General features: G+C 40.1%; 2 protein-coding genes across 3 annotated transcripts in view; both read right to left on the reverse strand.

Annotated features, from left to right (window-relative positions):
- Nucleotides 1-16,346, reverse strand: part of pfkla (phosphofructokinase, liver a) — a 53,948-nt gene extending 37,602 nt beyond the window's left edge. The window contains exon 1 of the mRNA XM_034186536.1: nucleotides 16,334-16,346. The gene's annotated coding sequence lies outside the window, so the exon portion shown is untranslated. The remainder of the gene's footprint in view (nucleotides 1-16,333) is intronic.
- The window catches only part of si:ch211-45c16.2 (mitogen-activated protein kinase kinase kinase 13), an 85,787-nt gene continuing 61,498 nt past the window's right edge, over nucleotides 365-24,653 (reverse strand). For both annotated transcript variants that reach the window (XM_034186534.1, XM_034186535.1), the window contains 10 exons: nucleotides 22,626-22,784; nucleotides 22,231-22,389; nucleotides 21,948-22,056; nucleotides 21,629-21,738; nucleotides 19,824-19,940; nucleotides 18,331-18,474; nucleotides 17,399-18,098; nucleotides 16,194-16,264; nucleotides 13,942-14,233; nucleotides 365-6,089 (listed from right to left, as the gene is read on the reverse strand). In XM_034186534.1, coding sequence (XP_034042425.1) covers nucleotides 5,988-6,089; nucleotides 13,942-14,233; nucleotides 16,194-16,264; nucleotides 17,399-18,098; nucleotides 18,331-18,474; nucleotides 19,824-19,940; nucleotides 21,629-21,738; nucleotides 21,948-22,056; nucleotides 22,231-22,389; nucleotides 22,626-22,784 — 1,963 coding nt within the window. In that variant the 3' untranslated portion in view covers nucleotides 365-5,987. The remainder of the gene's footprint in view (nucleotides 6,090-13,941; nucleotides 14,234-16,193; nucleotides 16,265-17,398; nucleotides 18,099-18,330; nucleotides 18,475-19,823; nucleotides 19,941-21,628; nucleotides 21,739-21,947; nucleotides 22,057-22,230; nucleotides 22,390-22,625; nucleotides 22,785-24,653) is intronic.

The raw sequence follows: 24,653 nt of genomic DNA on the forward strand, positions 1-24,653 counted from the left end.
GAATATCCTTCTCTGTTCTACTCCACTATAAAGCTAAGAGTACAGATACAAAATGCATCCAAGAATGTAGAAACTCTGGCTCACTGGAGACTTAAGCAAACTTAAGCACTGGTGCAGGACTTTGGACAGCAAATGGCATAACTCAAAGTTGGAGATCTTTCACTTTCATGAAACATACCTTACCAGCATATTATTTAATTGATGAAAACTCTCAGTGCTTTCATTCCAACTTAAAACATTTTAGCCTCTGGTTTTGGACTTTTTGTAGGTTTTTACAAGTACCCTGAGTTTTAAAAACTCCACATTAGTAGAGTTGAAAAGATGCTGTTCTTAGTGGGTAGAAAATACACAAAACACAAAGTACTGGTACAGTACATCAGCATTTATTCCATGCAGTTGTAGCTTTCATTTTATTCTCCCAGATACCCTTTGCACTGTACACTGGGTAACACAGGAAACTGACAGGAATGGTTGATCGTAATGCCATACAACAGGAAAAGACTTGGAAATGAGCATAACAATGAAAGATATTTGATACATTTGAAGAGACAACATGATGCCCACAGTTAGAGGTGATTTCACAGAAATTCAGATGTAAGTAAATGCTACTCTGAATAAAAATGGCAGAACGGGTTGCTGCAGAAGTACATAAACCTCCATTATACACCTTTAGGCCTAACATTTCATTTATCCTGCTCTAAAAATCAACTGACAGGTATTTGGTTTTTAACAATTTGATTATTTATAGTCCACAGTTCATTGACAAATCATTAGGAATACTTGGATGTGGTCAAATACTGATGCCAGGTCTATCCATCTTTAATTTCTAATTATATAATCATAATCTACATGGGAAACTAACAGTTTCAAAGACAAAAAAAAAAAGAAAATGATTTGTTCTACCATATAAATACTGTCTTCTTCCCACACCAATTTATTGTGCTTCCTTTCAATAACACTTTACAGGAAAAATCAAGTCAGTACATTTCTATTGGTGCATTCACATGTTGGTGGTGTGCAGCAGATGGTAAACTAGTGGCTCAATTGTTTGCAACGAGAAGACGATGGGAAACTCCACTACCCTTGACTGTAAGAGCAGAATCGCACCTCAAAAGTTAACATTTTCAAGGATTTCAATGTGTTGCAATTATTATATTGAAACTGAATTTTGATTTACTTTCAATGATGGTTTAAGACAGAGCAACAGATGAAATTATTTTAGTGCAGCGAAGCTCACTTTTATATTACATCAACTGGAAAGATTTATGACAATGAAAATGATGGTAATGAAATTAAACTAACAGAAAAAGTAGAAGCCAAAACTTCCTGTTTTAAATACATCATTGAGCAAAACACTAAGTACGTAAATTAACAAATCTAATTAACACTGCACAATTGAAAACACCTCACATAGTCATCCACCATCTGCTGCAGATGCCAACAATCCAGCTGTAATGATTGGTATTATGGTTTTTCTACCATCAACATATGAATGCAGTATAAAGCTGCCCAAATGTAAAAAAAAAAAAAAAAAAAAAAACCTACATGTTCCCAGTCATTCATAATAAATTAATTACATAATTGTGTAGGCCAGCTACAAAGAAAAAGAATCAAACTTTTAAAACAATCGTACTTCACAGGATCCATGCCAAAAAGACAATGCTAACAACAGCTTGTTTGGATTTCCCAGTCAACAAAATATACTAGATTATCTAAAGGACATGTCGCACATTACTTAACGTCCCAGTTAGCAACACAACATCAAAGTATACATGATTGTAAGTCTATCTGTCTGCATGTGGTAATAATTAGTGGTTGCTGATGTATTTTATTGCTAATTATTCCTCTCACTCAGAGTATCAGGTGCATTTCCAGAAAATGTCTTACTCTGCATGATGTACATTTTAGAAAAAGCAAAAATATCCCAATGGCCAACAGACAGTGTGAAACGAACATTGCTACGTCTGAGCTTCTGAGCTTTCATTCAAAAGTGATGGCTTAGAATTACAAAGAATATACAGAAAGGAGATGACACACTTGACTTTTTAGAGTCTTGGATTTTGGAACCTAGTGTGTGGTGATGCTGCTGTCTGTCTTGCAGTACACGGTTTTACTGCTGCTGTGAACATGGGCAAGGAATGTCTCCATGACGCTGCTTTTACAGGCTACCTGAACATGCAGATGTATTTCTTACATGGGAAAAATTCAGAATACGTTATTTTCAGGAGATAATTAATTTTCTATCTAACGTGCCAGAATCGTGAGAGAACTGGAGGAGCTGTCAGCGGAGCTGCAGTTGGAAATTATCCTCCGGCTGTTGATCGCACGTGATCTGTGTGCGAGGACTTACGAGGACATGGACATTGTTCTCCGGCTGGCGATCATGCAGGCATGATCCGAGCGTGAGGACTTCTTTGTTGGAGTGGACGTTACATATTTAATCTTGTAAATTGTTCTACAAGTGGGTAAGTGCCCTGTTCAGGGTTTTTTTTTTTTTTTTTTTTAAACTTTTGTTTTTTTTTCTCCTCAGTGGAGCTGGTAGGTTTACTTTTATTTATTTTACTTTGAGAGAGTCTGTTGAATTTTGGATCTAGATGTGTGCAGAGCAGCATGCTGTTTTAAGGTACACACAGACCTCTCCAGTTTTTCAGACTGCCTGACCACACAGACATATTTTTTTTTTAGATTTTTCACAGTTAAATCAATGACAACACTTATAAGCCTGCTCAAAGCTGAGCATCTAGCAGAAACAGTTTTTAAACAAGTTGCATTTATTTTACCATGACTGCATCAAAATTAAGAGCTATCACTTAAAAGTAAGTCATCATAACGTCACCCTTATGTAAATTTGCAATTAATCTGTGGCTCCGTTCTTAACGTTAGCAGCTACATTCCATTCAAGCGCACGCTGAGACGTTTTCCTCAAAGCTACATAAATGCTGTTGGAAACAGAGCACTTTGTTTTTGGAAGTCTCCGTAGCTGTTTGTTGTGAATGCTGTATACTTTTAAACTGTCAGGGTCAAACACCTTTAGACACTTAAGAAAGAGTCATAGAAGTGCACAAAGCAATGCCAGTGTATCATCAGATGGTCACTAACAGCCTAAATCTAAATTTTGATTTTGCTGCGACATGTCCTTTAACATCTATGTAAATAGAATGAAGACAGTTAAAGGAGTACACACACAAAGCAATCACTTTATAATCCATTCTAAAAGCTTTCAAGGAAAGATAACTACCCAGAGGTGGTTTCAGATTCACCTCGTGCTACCCAGTTTTGTGACTCACACCCTGCTGCAGAGTTCAATACTGATGTAACACAGACAGGCGTCTTTAAAATGTTTTCCTGCTCACTGTCAGTCAGTTGGCCTGATAGCAATAGAAGCCAAAGTTCTGTCAGAGCTGTCCGATACACTGAGGGAGGACAACAAGGGGTCACATTACAGTTATTGAGGTTTACAGTATATACAGAAGCATTTAACACTGAGATGAGGTTGTTGAAAACCAAGAGCAGCATAAAGCTCTGAGGTGTCGTCTCTGGCTTATATTCCTTACTTAGCATCTCAGCCATCTCTGCATACACTTGAGTTGACATCATATTGTTAAATTCAACCCTAGCTGCCTATGTTTGGGACATAGAATCATCAGGGTGAATGACAAACACTCAAACCGGGACAAAACTGTAACTCCAACAGATGCAGTATCCTTTTTCATACAGAACAAGACAAAACATAATATTGCTGGAACTGGAGGATGTGTATTATCACAAGGAACATGGGAGAAATTTGAGTTGAAGAAGTTGAACAAGGAACTGGAAAAGTACATTTACACAACAAAATAAGCAACTGCTGCCATCTAGCGGTTGTTCATATATTGCTTAAGTATTTAATCAACTTAAGACCAAGACATCAACCACAGAATGACACGCTTGCAGATACAGTTAAATTTGACCCTGCATCAGAATACTCAGTATGTACTAATGTTAGTTAGGTAACTATTACCCAACTGTTACTGTACGACATACTACAAGTAAGTGAGCAAGTAGAAGGGACACAATTTTTCCACACCACGCTGCCACAATTTCACTGATCATTTGACTTCGTGTTTACAGATGATGCATTTGTGCATACGCAAGTATGCCACAAAAATTTCTATTATGCAACCGCAGGCTTGTTTAACTGTTTCCTGATACTTAATAAGTGTATATTTGTACAATGCCACAGCACTGCTACTGCTGTCATATATGTCTGTTATTTTCATTGAATGTTCCTAGGCAGTCACTCCTTCTGTTGCCAGGCTTCAGCTGCCTCATAGGATAGTGTAGTATACTCTGCTTGCACACTATGGAGGTAGTAGATTATCTGGGTACCGTTCTACTACTACTAAATACATACAGAGTATTCGGATACCCTATGGATTGAGACAAACTAAACTATTATGAGTAGGATGTAGCACAACTGTATAAACTGGTGCCACTTCCCTCTAGCCACCAGTCACTGTTGTATCTAGCCAGCTAGACATTCCATATCCTGAGATACATTATTGCCGTTGCATTCCTCACAGCAGGAGAAACTTAATATTTAGCCACTTCACTACAGCCACATACAAACACTTACAAGAGAGAGTTTGCCACCTTGCCAGAAAATATTAAGTGCCAGACTCTGGACCGAGCGATTTTAAGAAACTGGATACTGCACCTGCATTGAAAATAAAGCGCTCTACATTTCTACATTACATTACTGTTAATTACAGCAATAAAGGGTTGAACATCAAGGCTATCTGTAAGACCTGTGTAATATACCTGCATGGTCCATAATATGTGCCACTCAAGGAACATTCCATGACGTATCTGGTCCGGTCTGGATTCTCACAGTCCTTGAACAATCCTGAGATGAGACTTAAAACATGTATTGTCCAGTAGAGATGAAGGGCTTTGCGTCCACAAACACTAATGACTCCCCCGTTAGCATGTGATTGATAATGAAAAATGCACATCGACATTTCCCAGAGAAGGAACATCTGAGTTTGAGGGGATGATTTTATTCCCTAGTTTTGTTTACTCTTCAACTGCAAGCCGAGTCTTCATCAAAGTTACTGGACTATTTCTTTTTATCCAGTTACAGATTCTATTGGCAGCCGTTACACACTTTAAGCTGTGCAGCGCATATGAGGATGGTTCAGTGGGAATTCTGATGATCAGACACATATGGTGGGTTATTTCAGGGATCGAGTGCAGGTAGGATACAGGTTTTCATGCTGGTGTTTGCAATGTTTTCAGTGTCTCCTTCTTCCCCCTCAAACCATGTTGGGGATTGGACTGAAGAAAAGAAAGCAGTAGAGCTTAAAACTGTAAACTCATGATTGTAAAGCAGTTTGGTCATAGTTGAGGGACAGTACTTGTTTGTTGGGGTTCTCCATCTAAAAGTGGAGCCATCCTACTGTTCCGGGCAAAAAGGCTTGTAGTGACAATCCTAGTCTAGTTCAGTCACCTGAGACCAACGATTACTGACACATGCAACACTGCAGTGACAAAACCACCACTGCTTCCTGTCAGCCTCATTTACATCAATGCTTCACTCCTCGTCCTCCTCCTGGACACAGACTTCCATTCTGACTCACGAACACAGTTAGCCCAAGCTCAGTTTCAAATTATCTTTTTTTTTTTTGATCGATGCAGAAAACGTACAGAGCATGTTTCTTCAAAACTCGGACAAAAATAAATTATGAATGTTCCACTGTCCACTATCATTCAAAAGGGAATCCCTGCCATGGGTTGCCTGGATGCATGGTTAAAAATGACAGTAGGTTTATGGAGAGAAGGTGTAGGAGAGATTGCACGAGGCCTTGTTTACAGGGACCCCACGTTCTGATTTTATACTTTTGTTCTTTTATTGCTGCTATTTCAGCTGGGCTCAGTGGGACATGATGGCCTCCAGGCAAAAAAAAAAAAAAAAAAAAAAAAATCAGTACAGAGCCCTTGGTTGAGTTTCACCATGAGGAAGGGGCCCCATGTTTGTTGTTCCTAATGGTAGCATCAGAGCACTCTGCCTCTGAGGAGTCACAGTCTGAGTCTCCAAATTGCAGTGGATTCTGGCAAAAGAGAGAGAGAGAGAGAGAGAGAGAGAGAGAGAGAGAGAGAGAGAGAGAGAGAGAGAGAGAGAGAGAAAAGAAAGAGAAAGTACAGTTATTTTAAAAACATTTACAAAGATGAAAAAAATTATTACAGATATAAATATCATCATCAATGTTAAGACAAAGGGGTGCACAGCCCAAGTCAAGTGTCATTGGTAGTTTACACCCAATGCAGTTGTACTTTTCACGCCCGGCACCAGCTTTACGACATGTAAATAGTGAGTGGAATTGTGCTCATCTGTGCACTCATGGGTGTTTGGGTCTAAAAATGAGGTGAGGTTTGGCACAGTGCAGATGCATTGTTGTGTGGAAGCAGAACACCACTGTGCTAAAAACCTGGGCCTGCATCCATGAAGCATCTCAGAGTCCTCTCAGAAAGCTAACTAAGAGTGATCCAGGAGGTGTCTGAGAGCAACTCTGAGCAAGGAGGAGACAGAAAGTTTTATCTTTGTGAGGAGGCGGGGTTGGCCCTGTTGCTACATATGACGCATTCCTCTAAGAGCTGTGATTTGTTGTCACAAAAAGGGAAAGTGAAAAAAAATAAATGTGCTATGTGCTCCTAGTTATGAATGGACAGTAAACTCAACCAATCATATGACCTGAACTGTATTAAGAAATGTGTAACCACATGCTGATTATCTATATATTAAATATATATATATATATATATATATATATATATATTATAATTAATATTATATATATATATTAAAAGCGTACGTGCGTGTGTGTTTATTTAGTAAGTTCAATGTAAGTACATAATATAACTGTAATTATGTTAAAAATACATGCATGACAAGAAAATGAAAACATTTATTTCCATTGTGGTCCATTTAAAAATCAAATGACAAAATAAAAGTAATAATAATAAAAATAATGAATGTATATGATAACAAGACCTTAAACAACTTATAAATACATTAAGACAGTAAATTAACATAAAAAAATTACATAATTACCAGGAAACCATTCTGGACTCACATGCCATTCCAACTCTATTGGATCTGTATAATTTATTACCACCTGTGAAAAATGTCAGCCACCAATTTTATAAACACTACCCAATCTACAGCCCGTAGATCCCCACGGACAACACTCTAGGTATATTAATTAGCTTATTGTCGTGTTTACTGTCCATACTGTGAAAAGCACTAGTACATGCCGTAATCCAAAGCAAGAGCAGAGATTGCAGCACACAAGCCTCAAACAGGTGAGTTTAGGTTATATGGCTGCTGACATTACATAGTCTGATATTAATAATTGTATGAATGTTATAGAATTTACATGCAACTGACATTTTTCCTGAAGCCAGGTATCACAATGTTGTGATGACCTTCATCTCAGGTGTTATTGCGTCACTATGGTGGGTGGGAAAAGTAAGCTCATTCCTAATGAGGTCAACCACAAAAATTATCACTGCACCATCAAGCTGGTAGCATGTTACTGAATCACTGCCATTCAACATATGGAGAACGTCTCTCCTTCCTCTCTGTCTTTCTGCTATCTTGTCTGTTTAAGACATTCTTAGGGTTCTTAAAAGTCCTCCTCCATTCTCTTCGCAGTTTTTCACCTTAGGAGCTCTCTTAACGCCTAAGATGTTTGGGAATAGTTTTTATCTTACCAAGGGAAAATTCTAAGAAATGTCTAAGAATTCGAGGAATTCTAAGATTTTTCTTAGAATGTTAGGATACTTCGTGGATACGGGCCCTGGTCTAAAGTTGAGTGTATCTGTGGTACTTCAATTGCGCTATATTCATTTACAAAAGCCGGTTCATTACACACGGACACTCTGCACTCTATCACTGTGTGTAGCACTCTACAGACAATAACACTGAAATGACAATAACCAATAAATAAAATAATTGTGGAAAAATAAAAACTTTATCATAGGACGCAGCCACACCGGGGGTTATGACTACCAGTGGTGGGCACAGCTAACCAAAACGTTAGCTCTGATAACTGTTAATCTGCTAACTGAAAAGTTAACTTTTATAACGCTAAACTGATAAAGCCCTAAACAAATTAATGAAAGTTACAGTTAACCATTAATTTTTAGTATTTACTCAGCACACTGTCACGACTGATAAACCAGTTTCGAGTCAGCACCACAGAGGCTTCTGAGTAAATTCAATGTGAAGTGACCACAAACCTAAAACAAACAACGAGCCAGTGCTTTTGTCTTTAAGCACCTTATTGGTTGCTGCAAAGACGTCACACTTACCTTACACACACAGAATACTACAGACGGTGGCAGTGCAGATCAAACGAAAGGCACTTTCACTTATGGTTTCATTTCTAAACTAATTCCAGACAGTTTATCAACATTAAAAGCATTTTTACAAAGTGAAAATATCGCACTTTTAAAGTAATGTGCTAATTCTGAAGGTTTGAGCGTTAAACCGACACAAGCGCCAAAAGGCATTATGGGAAATCAGTCTCACCCCCCCCTTCCCCATCAAAATGCATAGAACACTGCCATCTACTGGATGGGAGTGTGACCAACAAGCAGCCAACGTGTGATCAGTGATCAACATGCTGAGTCACACTTCACAAACAGAATTTTCAGTTTTGCAAATGCCCCCCCCCCCCCCCCCCCCCCTTTTTACAAATGGAAAAAATGACATATTTACAAATACACATCTATCTGTAAAAACCAACACACAAGTTACAAATCGGAAATTTGTATTTGTGTATCACAAAACACGGGTGCAAATCAAGGCCTATTTGTAGATCACCATCTGTGCATTTGCAGGTATTAATAAGACAACTCCATGAATAAATGTCTTTTCACTTAAAAAAGAGTAAAGGTTTGCATGTACATGTCTTTAAAGCAGATACACTGTCGATTACAATGCATTGCAGCAATGCATTATGGGAGTTCTAGGTTTGTTTTTTATCATTACTGTTGTAGTACATGGTAGATTAGCAGTGTTGTTAGTGTTATAGATTTGTTGTGTTTTTATAGTTCAAGGAATGTAGTTAGTTTGGTGAAGTGTTACGTTGTGTGCATGAATGAAAAGGATGTTGTGATTTACCTCTTCTGCCACTGTCTGGGCTGCTGTATGTTGAAAGTAAAATTTTTTTTTTCAGCAAAAGTGGCAGCTGGCCTGCCCACTTCAGTGGGTTTGTGCAGGCTTCTCTACGACACGGAGAGCAACACAGCGCCATGTCTTTTAAAAATACAAGAAACACACTGCTTTGCTTTAAATACACAATAAGTCTATTTCAGGTAATCAGTGCAGACCCTCTTGTTTTTAAAAGGCTTTATTTTATTCAGTGTTCCACGTGTGCTGCCTGCTAGAGTATACAGATCTAGCATATACGAGGTCTGTGAGAAAAGTATCTGACCTTTTTATTTTTTTCAAAAACTATATGGATTTGTATCATGTGCGCTTGCATCAGACAAACTTGAACCTTCGTGCGCATGCGTGAGTTTTTTCAGGCCTGTCGGTTGCGTCATTCGCCTGTGGGCAGGCTTTGAGTGAGCACTGGTCCACCCCCCTCGTCGGATTTTTATTGTCAGGGAAATGGCTGAGAGGCTGCCGCTTTGCTCCATGAAATTTTTTTTCAGAAACTATTAGAGACAGCCAGTTGGAAACCATTCGAAAGATTCAGATGGATTTTGGTGAAGATTCTATCGGTATCACACAGATTAAGGAACATTAAAACTGGATTAAAAATGGCCCACGTCGGCGGAGGGCGCACCGCGCCCCGAGCGGCCATCGACAGGCTGGAACGAGCAGATCACTTCCAAATTTAAGGCTCTGTTAATGCAGGACGTCGTGTGACTAGCAGAGAAGTTTCAGAAGAGGTCGGGATCAGCACTTTATTGGCACATTCCACTGTTAAAGGAGATTTTGTAATGAAAGACGTGCGGACGGATTCGCGCGTTGCGATGCAGCCACTCATGGTGCGGGACAAACAACACCTCCGTGTTGGAAGTCTCACAGGACAAGTTGGAACATGCCCAGCTGTTAAACAATTTCTCGGATACTCTCTTGACTGAAAAGCCACCGAAAGCCGTCTGAATCTTACAAATGGTTTCCAACATGGAGATGTTGTTTGTCCTGCGTCATGAGCGGCTGCGTCACGACGCGCGAATCCGTCCGCACGTCTTTCATTACAAAATCTCCTTTAACAGTGGAATGTGCCAATAAAGTGCTGATCCCGACCTCTTCTGAAACTTCTCTGCTAGTCACAAGACGTCCTGCATCAACAGAGCCTTATATTTGGAAGTGATCTGCTCGTTCCAGCCAGTCGATGGCCACTCGGGGCGCGGTGCGCCCTCCGCTGACGTGGGCCATTTTTAATCCAGTTTTAATAGTCCTTAATCCGTGTGATACCGATAGAATCTTCACCGAAATCCATCTGAATCTTTTGAATGGTTTCCAACCGGCTGTCTCTAACAGTTTCTGAAAAAATTTTGCGGTTGAACCCAAAACCAGAAACGTTAAAATACCAAATCTGTTCAAAACGAGCCAGCTGAGAAAAAAAACTGGTTCAAAGTACTGATAAATCCATCTCCTTTGTTCCCTGTGCCCTAGTTTATGTTCAGATTTTGCATCAGATGAAGTCAGGAAGACCTCAATTAGATATGCTCCATTCATTTCTGCCTTTGACCCCTCCATTTTTCAGTTTCCAGGCACTTCTTCAACTTAATAACTGCAGCACACTAATAGTAGACTGGGATAATCACAATCACAATTCACTGCTGCAAAGTCTTAGTAGAATGTTACTGACCTTAATCCTTAACATTCACCAAAGTCAACACTGGTTTAAGACGTGGCGGGTATGTGGTTGATGAACTGGCAGGTTGAGGAAGCTGGTAGTTGAAGAACCCCAAGTTGAAGAATGACCCGCTCACCATTTTTCTGTCCATGGTCAGCTGAGATATTATGCACCATGTGCATGCAGCTCTCTCTCATATGGCAAAGCTACTGAATATCACCCTTGTACTTTCTACTTTCTTTGGGCATCTTAATATGTACTGATCAGTTAATTTTTAAATCATGAATCAGCTTTTCAATTTTTAAAGACAGAAGTGTAAAAATGTAAAAAAGCTAATAAAAACCGATCTTGAAAGATTTTCCATTTTTATTTGTGCTCTTGCACCACAAACGCAAGGAAAGCCTTCAGCATGTTTGCTATTCTTGTTATTTCCTTGATAAAGTCAATGTGACACTATTACACCCAGACACAGTCAACACCTCAGAGGTTTGGTATACGAGTCAAAATCTGCTAAGGGGTAATAATATGTATCAAATCATTCAAAACTTCAAATCCATGTATTTATTAATCAAAATAATTTTTAGTAACCTTTGATAAGTGACTTAATTATACAAACAAGTGAAAACATCATGCTTTAATCACATTTCTAAACAAGAGTCATCAGGAGATGACATATCCTCCCGGTCCCCACAAGTCAGAAATACAAAGTGTCGGGGGATCACCCAAGTACACACTTATGCTAAATATAAATGAAATTGGTCGACTAGTTCTTGAGATATTGTGCTAACAAGCAAAAAGGGACAGACAGATGGAAGGACGTGCTGATTGCTATATCCCAATGGTGGGCACAGCTAAGCAAAGGTTAGCTTCGATAACCGTTAATCAGCTAACTGACAAGTTATCTTTTCGGCAAACCACCAAAAAAATTTAGCGGAAGCTACAGCTAACCGCTAACCAATCACTTTCAGTATTGTCTCCGCTACACTCTCAGCTACTAGAAAGCTGATTTTAAGTTTAAACACCGCCAACGCTTCTGACAGAATCAAAGGCAATCACAAACCCAAACACAGCCAATGAGTCAGCGCCTTTGTGTTTGTGCGCCTTGCCCACAGATGTATGGAAGCGTCATTTACCTTGACAGCATACAGTGATCCAGCCGTGAGGCACACATCTTGAAAAGGAAAGCAGGTTTGACTTATGGTTTTGATTTATAAATCAAATTAATCCAGATAGAATAACTACATTAATGTCAACTCTGTCATTTGTACAAAGTGAAAATACAACACATATCTGTTAATTTAAAAAAAAATACACTAATGCTGAAGTTTTGAACATTAACACACACAGATTCCCAAAGGGATTATGGGTAAACTGAGCCTCCGCTCACACTGATTGGTTGATTCATTCATTCTATGTAAAAACCAACACAAGTTAATGTAATGTGGGTCAAAATGCATAGAACACTGCCATCCACTGGCGCCCGGTTATATCACATGGTTGTTGACGTGAATCAACTTAAACAGACCTTTTGGTTTTGCAAATGCCTTGTTTTTTTAAACCAATGAAAAAATGACATTTTACAAAAGCACATTTATTTGTAAACACAAACACACGTTACATTAATTTGTGTTGGTTTTTACATAGAATAAATGAGTCAACCAATCAGTGTGAGTGGAGGCTCAATTTACCCATAATCCCTTAGGGCATCTGTGTGTGCTAATGATTAAAAATTCAGAAATAGTGCATTATTTTAAAATTAAAACGTGTGTTATATTTTCACTTTGTACAAATGACAGAGTTGACATCAATGTAGTTATTCTATCCGTTATTCTAATGTAGTTATTCAAACCTGCTTTGCTTTTCAAGACATCTGCTTCACAGCTGGACCACTGTATGTTGTGAAGGAAAATGACTTTTGTTTTTTTTTTGTGGCAGAGGCCCCTTCTGCTGGGGTAGAGTTGAACTCAGCTCCTCTCAGCTGCCTCACTGCTGCACAATACGTAGCAGATGGGAGCCAACAGGGTTTACAAATGTTTTTCACGGTTACTAACTATGTTAAAAAAAACATTTGCAGTCTAGAAGTTTTTGGAACTAAATTTATCCAAAGGTAATTGGTCCGCTGATGGTTTTTGAAGTTAGCTGAAAAGCTAATCCGCTAACAAAAAAGATAGCTTTGCTTGTTAGCAGTTTGTGGATTAGCGGAACTGTGCCCACCACTGCTATCCCCCACCCCATATTTCATACCGGGGAGATAAAAATGACATTTCCACATCTACATTTATGTACTGTATGTATACGTCTTTCGTACATTGTGATCTTTGACCAACAACACTACCACGATGCAGAGAAAGGCATTCCTTACTTGCTGAAAGCGATGATGTAATCAAAACTTGTGGTAGTGTGGGCTTCCAAGAAAAGTGTGTATCACGTAGGCCTCAATTTTCAGGAAATACCAGTATTTCTTACGTTATTTCTTAACAGACATCAACACGGTGATCATTTATGCAATGTATTTTTACGACAAGACAGAAAGAGATTTCATTTTTCGATTGGAAGTTATTGAATAATGTGATTGATGCCCAAAAATGTCTCATATCACAGCTTTTTGTCAAGATATTTGAACAAGTAGCTGGCAAATTGTTTTGATGGACACGGTAACACGCGCAAGGGTTGACCCCCCTGCCCAGATTTTCGGGCATGTAAAAGGTGTGCTTGAGACTTTCAAAGTTGTACGCAGTCTAATCATTTTGTGAGACAGCAGTCATTATGGCTCTCAGAAACACTGAGTCTTGGCTCGTCAGATGTGTTATGTTTGACTGGGTCAAATTTATTGGCTCACATGAATAAAGTTTGTTTTTGTCTTAAATGGAGTGGTTGTGATGCACAAATTTGTTATCTATATTGTTTTATTCAAAACCATAAAAACAGAAATCCACCCATAAATATAACTGATATTTCACTTTTTAATAGTCGTTCCATGAAGACGCCTTAGCAAATTTTGACACATATAGATATAGTTCAGTATATCCTATCATAAACAGAGATGCAACATGTTAGAAGCACAAATGTCATCAGTACTGACCTCGTAGCTGTGTTCGTCTGAGCACAGTTTACCCAGGGATATCTGAGTCTTGACCCTGCGGACAGCACACTCCTTGTCCGACAGACCATCTGACTGTGTGGAGATGTCGATGGGTATGTCTGGTGTGTGTGACAGCAGCTCATCCAGGTGTTCCTCCTGACTGGTGTTCAGCTTCTCTAATGGCCCACTGTGAGAATGGTCACTTGTGTTGCCTTCTTCTCCATCAGACAGAGACAAATTCTCTGAGCTGAAGGTGGAGTAAGACTGGAAGCTGCTCATGCAGCGATGAGGTCTGAAAAAGAGAAATGGAAGCAGGCAGCCAACAAAGAAATGAAAAAGGAGAATTCTGAAGAAAAATTTGTTGAGACCAAATGATGAGGAGCTAACTGGACTAATGTCAGATAACAAATGGTGTTTCTACACTGAATTTACTCCCCTGGCGAGACCCCCTTTGAGCACCCCCCCGCCCCAAACACAAAATTTTGCACAAACAGCCATTTTTAATTATTTAATTATTATTTAATATTTTAGAAATGCCCCTGAAATTGCAATCAAAATTGAAATCAAAAGCCCTCAGGCTACAATATAACTCTTACACAAAACATCCATGCATTGCAAATTTGAATATGTCCTGCTACATTCACTTAATCTATTCTGTCAACCGGTTTCACATACATTGGTTGTTTAAATATTAAACAGAATATACTGTAAAATACAATACAATTAATTGTATATTTTGATAAATGAATTAGATATTCTGTTGAATAACCACGTTATGTGGTGAGGGTTAAAGTGTACACTGCATCACATGCAGGCACACACACACAAAAAAAGGTCAGATTCAAGTCATTTCAGCTAATAATGTGAAAGCAGCTCAAGTTCTACACCCTCCTTACAAATAAGCAGTCTGTCCTTTCTGCAAACTTTTTTCCACGAGAGCAGTTTGTCCCCCGGTGAGATTCAAACCCGTTCTTACACCCTGTCTGTCCACTTTCGAATGCCTTTTATTTTATAAACTGACTGCCTGCCTCATCCTTCCTTTGTTTTGGTGCTGGATGATCCGCAGAGAAATGTGGCGCAGAATTCTGGTTCTGTGCTGCGTCCTAAGTGGACTTTGCCAGAGGAGGTGCTGTGGAGCCAGAGAGCAGGATCTCTGTGAGCGGAGCAGGATGCTTTGTCTGCAGCCAAAGCGGAGCAGAGCTCATGGGGAGGAGAGAGCCTGTCCCCAGGGACAATGCAGGAGAAAACCGCACACTGAACCTCTCACACACTGCTTCTGTTCTATGCAACTCAGCAAGCAGGAGCGTCTGCAACTGCACAGGGCCAATTTGCCAATTTCTCACAGTGATATCATAACCGCTTTGCAGTGCAGATGAATGAGTTTTTTGTTTTTTAAGTGCTGGTGCTGCCCCCCCCCGATTTGTCATGAAAAAAATGCCACCTTGGGTGACTGCCTGATTCACCCGTACCAAAAACCGCTACTGCAGATATTCAAGTTGTCACATCAAATCTTCAATAGAAATACTTTAGACTGTGACTGGTGACCACTGTTAGATATTTTTGTGTTCAATTATGGTTTTATTTGTTTTCTGTACTTCTTTTAGTATTAAGGTAGTTATTTTATTTAGGGTTATACTTTTAGTTTCATTCTTATTCTCACTTTCCTTTGTTCTCTCTTGGTATGTGCATGTAGAACTGGATTTAACCAGTTTGTACCACTTAGGATAAAGAGAGTTAGGTTACAATTATAAATCATATGTCTCCCGTTATTGCGTGGGCCTGGGGCAGGGGGATGGACCTCCCTTGAATGCCCACGGGGGCCAATAAGAGAAGGATTTCGCGAAATAAGGTCCGCCTCTGATACGCATATGTAATCCTGTATAAAAACTGCTTGTATCCATTGTCCAAGGTTCTGTAAGAGCGGATCTTGTCTGTAAGAGAAGTTCTTGCAGGGCCCAGGCCTGATTATTTTTGCTGTGACTCTGATTAAAATTAAAAGTGCAGAATAGTTCGAGTTTGTACTTTGTAAGGGGCAGTATTACAGAAAGAACTGGGGGAAGAATTAACACCACCCAGGTAGACCCTCAATGCTTGGCTGTAATCCTCAGTCTACTGCCAAAAACTGCTAATAATATAAACTACTAATATTATTTCAGGAAGCATGTGGTTCATGTCCTGTAATAACCCCCCACCCCATCTCATAATATAAGAAAGGGAGAACACAGTCACAATTGTAAAAAAGACTGTTTTACCTCTGTCTCCTTGGAAATTCCACTTCACTATCCACCTCCCCTTCTTCCTCTTCAGACGACTCATCGCCACCCTGTGAGAGAAGCAACTGGAGCCATTAATCAATCAAGAATTTTTTGCTTTCTCACTTTTCACAAGTGACATTTAAAAAAAAAAAAAAAAAAAAAAAAACAGCTCGAAAAACTGCTTGAAATACACGTGTGGTCACTTGTGACTAAATGTATACAGTTGTCTGTTTTTATTTTCAAATCAATGCCACAAAATATATTTGTTCATCTGCATGTGCATAAACAGCTGTTTTGGAATGACTTTGTCCAATTATCTATGATTAGACTGCATTATATAAGGCAGTCATTAAATGAAAGATTAGCGGGTTCAATCTACAAATCGCTTCTGAGCACTGAAGTGACCTTGAGCAAGCCACTGAAACCCAAAGCTTTCAACCTCTGTGCATATTTTCCACACGCAAACTCCACCCAGAGGTGTAAAAAAGATACTATTAAAGAAGACTGCCTTGTACATTCATAGTGTTTTTCTACCAAAAATGGTACCAGCTTCAACACTCATGTTTGGGGGCAGGTGCTTCTGTTTCCACTGCTGAATGCAGTACATCTAAGTCATCCTAGCAACACCACATGAAACTGCCATTTTATATCATCTTCAATGTGACACGTAAAATGAGAAAAATGCAACACACACACACACACACACACACACACACACACACACACACACACACACACACACACACACACACACGAGTAGTTTAGCTTTTGTATTACTGTACACAATGGACAGCACTACTTGCCTCTCAAAAGTTTAATAAAAAAAGGTTTGGATCAGGGTGTCTTTTGCCTCACACAGTGACAGCAGTGAGAGTGATGATTCTCTCTGACCAATCACTAATCTGCAGTGTTTTCATGTCACCTTTTGGTATTACCTCACATTGCTTGGAACCGCAAGGGAGGTGATACCAAAAACAGGACCAGGTGCAAGGTTTGGACAATATTAAAAAAAAACAAACAAAAAAGCCGACTGTCAAGTTGAGTCGAGCAAGCAGCATAGGGTAGAAATGCACCAGCAGCGACCACGGCTTAGAGGTACACAAAGCTCTACTTCAGACTGTCATAGTTGTCCTCACAGCCATGATTATTTACAGTTTAAATTCATGTTTTTATAGCCACCCAAAGTGTTTTGCTGTGATTACCTTTCTGAGCGGTCTGAGAGAGTGGGGCAGAGCAGTTGGCAGATGCTTTCTGTACTGTGAAGCCTCTTTTTCCTGTGTCTCTGCCTTCTCTGAGGCCTCTCTGCGCAAGTTCGGCACAGGAATGTTGCTGGGCAGCCCTAAAGGAGAGGGGGTGCCTTCCTGGGTGCTGAGTAAAGTGTAGTGGGGCATGTCTGAGTGGCTGGATGTAGGAGGGAGCTCCTGAGCATGTAAGCAGCCAGGGAAGGGTTGTGCTGGATTGGAGGCGGTGCATCTAGCGTGCTGATGAGTAGCTGCATCCACAGTAGTGGAAATGAGGTCAGGGCTGGAGCCTGAAACATGGCGCTGTGCATGGTCCGTATGAGGGCTACGGAGAGCAGCGGCGGGGCCAAAGTAGCGTAGGTTGTTGGCACAGTTGACAACAGCCTCTTCGCGGTCTTTCAATGGGAGGTCGGGCCCTTCGGATGACGGAAGGTGGTGGTGGTGAAGGAAAGGGTGGTCCTGCAGTGACTGGGTATCTTCTGGTGCCATGGCACCAGACTTTAGCACCCCAGGAAACTCATTGTGGCTCCCTTTACTACCGGTGCGGCGGTGACGAGGCTTACTTCTGTAGCGTGCCCTGCCAGGAGGTGTGGCGACCTTTGGGGAGAGGGAGGGGAGAGAGTCGACACTGGGAATGCCATCAGAACGAAGCAAATCTGGCCTAGAGGAAATGTTAAGACATGTTAAGTCACAGTCATGTTAAGACACAATATATCACACACCCAAATCTGCATTATCAATGATAGGCAATTTCTGCTAATAATAACAACATTTTGAGATTTGGACTATTTAAATTCCTGGAATTTAAAAAAAAAGAACTTTCAAATGTTGTTGAAGTATACATGGAAATAGTAGCTATTTTTATTTGACAGCAAAGGTGAAAAAGTTCAGACCTTTTGGTAGGAGGCATCCCAGGTTTGTGGGAAATGCTTCCTTTCTTTTTGATGAGCTTTTCTACAGCGTTCGGTCTAACAATGGGTCTGACCAGGTGGCGTTTATATGTCCCGGGATACTTCTTCTCCACTGCCTGCTCTCTCCTGTAAGGAGTGATGACACCACAATTAGCAAGAAGTTATACCCTGGGTAACACCATTCACATTACAGGACTGTGTTTTATTCGCTTCATAAATGGTAAATAGATTGCATTTATTTAGCACTTTTCCATTTGCATCAGATGCTCAAAGCGCTTTACACATCAAATGCTTCACATTCACCCGATGTCAGGCTGCGGCCATGCAAGGCACCCACTACACATCGGGAGCAACTAGAGAATTACGGACCTTGCCCAAGGGCCCTTAGTGATTTCCCGGTCAGGCAGGGATTTGAACCGAGGATCCTCTGGTCTCAATTAAAATCACCATCACCTCCACTTCATACTTCACCACCCCCACCCCCAATGGATCATTTCAGCATACATTTTCTTATTTATGAGCTCATCCCCCATGCTCATCAATGTAATCAGGTGCTGAGGGCATTGGTCACAGAACAAGAGTGCTCTGAGTGGACAATATCACCCGCTGACAAATGTCGCTTTGATACAAGTGTTTGTCACAATCTGATCAAATTTCAAGGTATGTGATAGTTGATTTTACAATGCAGATACCGGCTCAACAAACTGGCAGTGTCTACATTTGTTAATCAAGGGCCATAACTCTGCCAAAATGTGTCAATCTTGTACATTACAATATGCATATTACCAAACTATAACAAGGAACTGTACCAAGTTTCATGAAATTCTTCCTAAAATTGTGAGAGGAGTTGGTTTCAGAGTGCAGGCACCCACTCATGAAACTGATGGAGTATAGGTTTGTTGATCAAGGGCCATTACTCTGGTAAAATGAGCCCAAATCAAATGATATGATAATATGCACATTACCAGGTTTTACGAATTTCCTCCTAAAATGTGAGAGGATTGATTTCAGAATGCTTATACCGTTTTTTGGGAAGGAGGGACAGACTGACCGACAGACAGAGCCATGACATAATCCCCTTTCAGGCCTTTGGCCAGCAGGGGTTAAAAAAGGGAAAAATGTGAAAGGATGTTAGAGTCTGAGCCAAGTGGAATAAAATGTGAGTCGTAAACTAAACTGTTACTGTACTAAAGCTAGAACAACAGGGTCAGTACAGAGGTTGTTCTCTAATTTTATAAATGGCTGGAAAATAAGATTACACCATATAACATTGTAAACTGAACCACAAACTGAACATAGTTTTGGTAGCCGTGCCTGGAAATTATTATTTCAAGACTTTTTGCTAATACAAATACCGCAGAGGAAAATACTCATCACTTTGTGAAAACAGAGTAATGACAATAAGCAGTGATTACAGGAAAAAAAAGTAGAACTGTATTAAAATAGTAATTTTGATAAATGGTTTATTTACATACTTCATTAGTTCCTTCTCTCGGACTTCTAGCTGCAGCATGATGGCACTGAGCTCCATGTACAGGTTGTTGGCTCTCTCCAGTTTCCTCTCGTAGTGCTCCCGGATGTCCAGTGCATGCCTAAGTTATTAGAATGAGTGCAGTTAACCTTTATGTAGCGCCATCTCACTCTATTTTAAATTCTTGCTCTGTGCAGTATCTGGCCTACTTGTACCGTTGTCTTTTTCAGTGCTAACATCTACATTAGCACGAGGAGAGCTGCAGACAGTCGTCTTTTTCCATCGGAGCCTACACTCTCATTACAAGAATGGCTGCTCCCTTCTGAATTAATGTCTTTTTTTAAACATCCAGTCTTTTTATAATGATACTTTACATTCATGTTTGAGAGTGACTGTTATCGGACTCAGGCACAAATTTAACCGACTACTCCTACATACGCACAACAAAAGATCGGAGTAACTTCAGCCTGAAATGTCAATGTCGCCGAGCTATCGCCTGCCCCTATTTCTAATTTTTAAACGAACACCCTTCCACAACATGATGAATCTGCATTAATAATGATCTTTTAATTTATACATACGAGGTCTGTCCAAAAAGTATCGGACCTTTTTATTTTTTGCAAAAACCATATGGATTTGAATCACATGTGATTGCATCAGCCAAGCTTGAACCTTCGTGCGCATGCGTGAGTTTTTCACGCCTGTCGGTTGCGTCATTCGCCTGTGGGCAGGCTTTGAGTGAGCACTGGTCCACCCCCCTCGTCGGATTTTTATTGTCAGGGAAATGGATGAGAGGCTGCCGCTTTGCTCCATGAGCCGCATGGCGCAAAGCAACGCCGTGATGAAGCCTCACAGGACATGTTCTGGCATGTCCAGCTCATGCACAATTTCTCGGTTAGTCACACGACTGAAAACCCACCGACAGCCGTCTGAAATCCACCTGAAAGCCGTCCTGTGAGACCAACACGGAGGTGGTTTTGTGGCGTGTAATGAACTGCTCCGTGGCATGTCCCTCCGCTTTTCTTTCCATGAAAAAAACTCCTGTAACAGTGGAATGTGCCGAAAAAGTGCTGATGTCCACGCCTTCTGCCTTTTTGTGAAAGTCAGACGACGTCCCGGATCAACAAAGCCTTCACGTTGGAAATGATCTGGTTGTTTCAGCGGGGTTTGAGCCTGTCGATCGGCGCTGGCAGTTGTGGGCCGTCCTTAAAGCGGCAGTAACACTCCTTAATCTGTGTAATCCCCACAAAATCGTCCCTGAAAGCCATATTAATTTTCTGAACGGTGTCCACCTGGAGGTCTCTCACAGTTTCTGGAAAAAAATTGATGCAGCAAAGCTCCAAATCGTTCAGACATTTATTCGCAATAAAAATCCGATGAGAGGGGTGGACCAGTGCTCACACAAAGCCTGCTCACAGGCGAATGACGCAACCGACAGGCGTGAAAAAACTCACGCATGCGCACGAAGGTTCAAGCTTGGCTGCTGCAATCACATGTGATTCAAATCCATATGGTTTTTGCAAAAAATAAAAAGGTCCGATACTTTTTGGACAGACCTCGTATATTCATCAAAATGTTAAAATGCATTTTCTGCATATTATTAGCATGTTAAATACTTGTGGTCACCTTTAGAAAAAAAAAAAATAATGGCACCTTTGATAATTTGCATATGGGCCAAATGGAGGGGCTATAGCACTTGTTACTAACTCAGCAGAGAGTGAGCATTATTCACAAGGCATCATGTTGGCTATTACTTTTTTATTCCTCTTAATTTTAGTTGCGACTCTGTGCCGCTGTTTCCTGATGCACCTGAGTTCATCCCTCCGTCGTCTGATAAGCTCTTCATCCAGCCTGTGGATACAGGTACCTTCACTTTTGATCTTTTCAAAATGTTTCTTCACTTCTTCCCTCCATTCTGCCTGTAATATAAACAAAACAATAAAAAATGTAGAATATCTACTCAGACAGTAAATATAGCAGAGGAATCAGCACAAACTATGCCTCAGAGAATGATGTTCTCTGAAGCAGGTAATAATCTAGAGTTTAAATACAGTACATTCTGTAAGCACATGCAGGGTACATTACAAAAAGTAAACAGTTTCTTATATTTTGCTGTGGTGGTTGCAACCTGAGATTTGAAGTAGGTCTCCTGAGGAGTTCCGAGTACATCAGCAGAGGCAATGTCAAGGTGTAGAAGAATCTGACGAAATGAAGGCCTATTCCTGGGCTTGCCTTGCCTGGAGTGAAAGGCAGCAAGTATTAGAACTACAACAATACTCATCATGTGACTTGTAGTTTCACACATTGTTAACTTATCTTAGAACAGGCTGTATTCTTATATTTACACCACAAAAACAGCTGAACAGGGGAATGGAGTGGCAATGGTTAATATTAATATATGAATCAGTCACCATGTTTGTTTCATAAGGATTTTAAAGCCATCTGGACAGGTGGAGGGGACAGGGAGATGGAGGCTGTTGCTACCAACACCCCAAATGATGGCTGAGGAGTCCACGTCTTTGTATGGAATTTCACCAGTGAGCAGTTCCCATAATACTACTCCAAATGACCTGCGTAACAAGTAAGAAAGACGTCAGCAACACATGACTCTCAAACATGACGTGTTATTTTAACCAATTAAACACTCCCCTTATTGCTCTCATTTTATTTATTTAGCCCATATCTCTCTCAAATCTAAACTGTAATACTATGCTTCAACTGTAACTATTCAGAGTCCACTGAATGATTAGTAAATACGCTATACTTCAACACTTAAAAGATCATTTTGCATCATTTTGAACCTCACCAGATGTCTACTTTTTCAGATACAGGCTCATTTCTTATCACTTCCGGAGCCATCCAGGCCACCGTCCCCGCAAATGACATCTTTGTACTTTTGTCACTGAGTTCTTTGGATGTTCCAAAGTCAGATATTTTCACAGTGTCGTCGTGGGTGACCAAAACACTGACAGGGAAAAACAGGAAACCACACACAGACTTGTTAGTAAATTATTATAACACATGAACCATGCATGCTAATACAGCATAAAACCATGTTTAAATCTTTATTATAGACTGTTCATAAGAATTCATCCTTGGTCATCACCAGTAAGACAGAACCTGGCGTCATACATATATACACACATCACATATAACTGGCAGAATTATGTAACATACTATAAAACTATACTGTAACTTCTAAGCAGATTAGCCAATTTCCATGTGAATGCACATGTAACACCATCATATCAGAAGTTGAACTAAATGCAACATTTCAGTGCATCTAAAGATTGGCTGCTGACTTCTGGAAGGGCGCTGCATGATTTTCAAATCAGAATGAGGCTCTAAGTTGATTTACCAGCTGTTTAATGTCTTTGACACCCACTTTCTCTTAAATCAGGAGTCACCAACCCTGCTTGTTTTTCAATTCTCCACCCACTGCTAATTAACTAAGTCAGGTGTACTCAGCCAACAAAGAGCTAGAAAGCACCGGACCTCAGTTGTGGCTGCAGCAGGCAGACATTTAAAACATGCAGGGCAGGTGATCTCCAGGAGCAGGGTTGGTGATTCAGGATGTAAATGGTTTAGAGTTAGGTTAGGGTAAGGGTTAAATCTCTTTGAAATGCAGAAAAGGTCTTAAAATGTGAACATTTGTCCAACATATGAAAATGCACAGGGCCACATGCAGATTCATGCAAGGGTTTTGTGCACTTATGGATGTCATGAACAACATCAGAATGCTAATGTGGCCTGGGTCCAATTCTAGAAGCGAACCAATTCTGATTGTGCAACCTACCATCCCTGGTTCTCAAGACCAGGCACCTAAGTGGCTCTACTCTACTCTTCTACTCTCCTATTTTACTCTTCCTTTTTAGATATACCTTTGTATACTGGCATAGTTCCACCTGAGAATTGGAATATAATATATAAGATATACCTTACTGAATTTTCATGTATCACATACAACACAGATCCACCATAACAGTCTGAGGAAGAGGTATAACAGAACTTAAGATACAAGTTTTTGTGGCAATGACCATGAGCAGATGCTCACAATATCTAGTATCAGGCCGTGCAATACTTATGCATAAACCAAGACATTATCTTGCAGTTGATACCCAACCGATGGTAGACTCCAGTTAACTATTTGAACTCCTAAAGAGTTTTTCTTGTGACACTACACTGGTCTGAAAAGTGCACCAGTACACTGCCATCTAAAGTGGCTTTTAAAATCAGTTGTCAAGTGTGAACAAGTCCACTGTTATGGAAGCACAACAGCATCTGAATCACCCCATTAGATGAATTAGTGACCTTTTAAGCACATTCAGCCTGCTATCATTCTGCTGACTAATACAGTGTTTGGCACTGCTGCAGTACAATGTTATTGATTAGAGGGATTGTGGTAGAGTGTGAGACAAAGGCAGAACAAAGCAGCGTTATGCTTCATCTTAAATCCATATTAAGGCCATTAACTATGTTTTATTAATTCAGAAAATGGCAATTTTTTTTTAAAGGTAGACCAGTTCAGACCTGTCAGTGTGAATTATGGGCAATTCTATGGTAACGGAATTACAATGACAGCAAAATCAGGCCAGATTTCATCTTGCCATTAAAAATGTGTTCTGACTGTAATTCTGCTACTGTAGAATAACCCTTATGTTTTGCTGCTGTACTTGCAGAAATCAATGCTACTGAGCTGATTTCCAGAGCTTTGAAGATACATTTTGAGATCTAGTGGTACAGAAAAAAAAAAGAAAACACTTTTCCCTCTAAATCATCATGACATAACATTTCTTCTTAATATAACATTTTGTCCAGATTCATATGGCAACAA

Source organism: Thalassophryne amazonica, chromosome 14, assembly GCF_902500255.1.
Source record: "Thalassophryne amazonica chromosome 14, fThaAma1.1, whole genome shotgun sequence".
NCBI lineage: Eukaryota > Metazoa > Chordata > Actinopteri > Batrachoidiformes > Batrachoididae > Thalassophryne > Thalassophryne amazonica.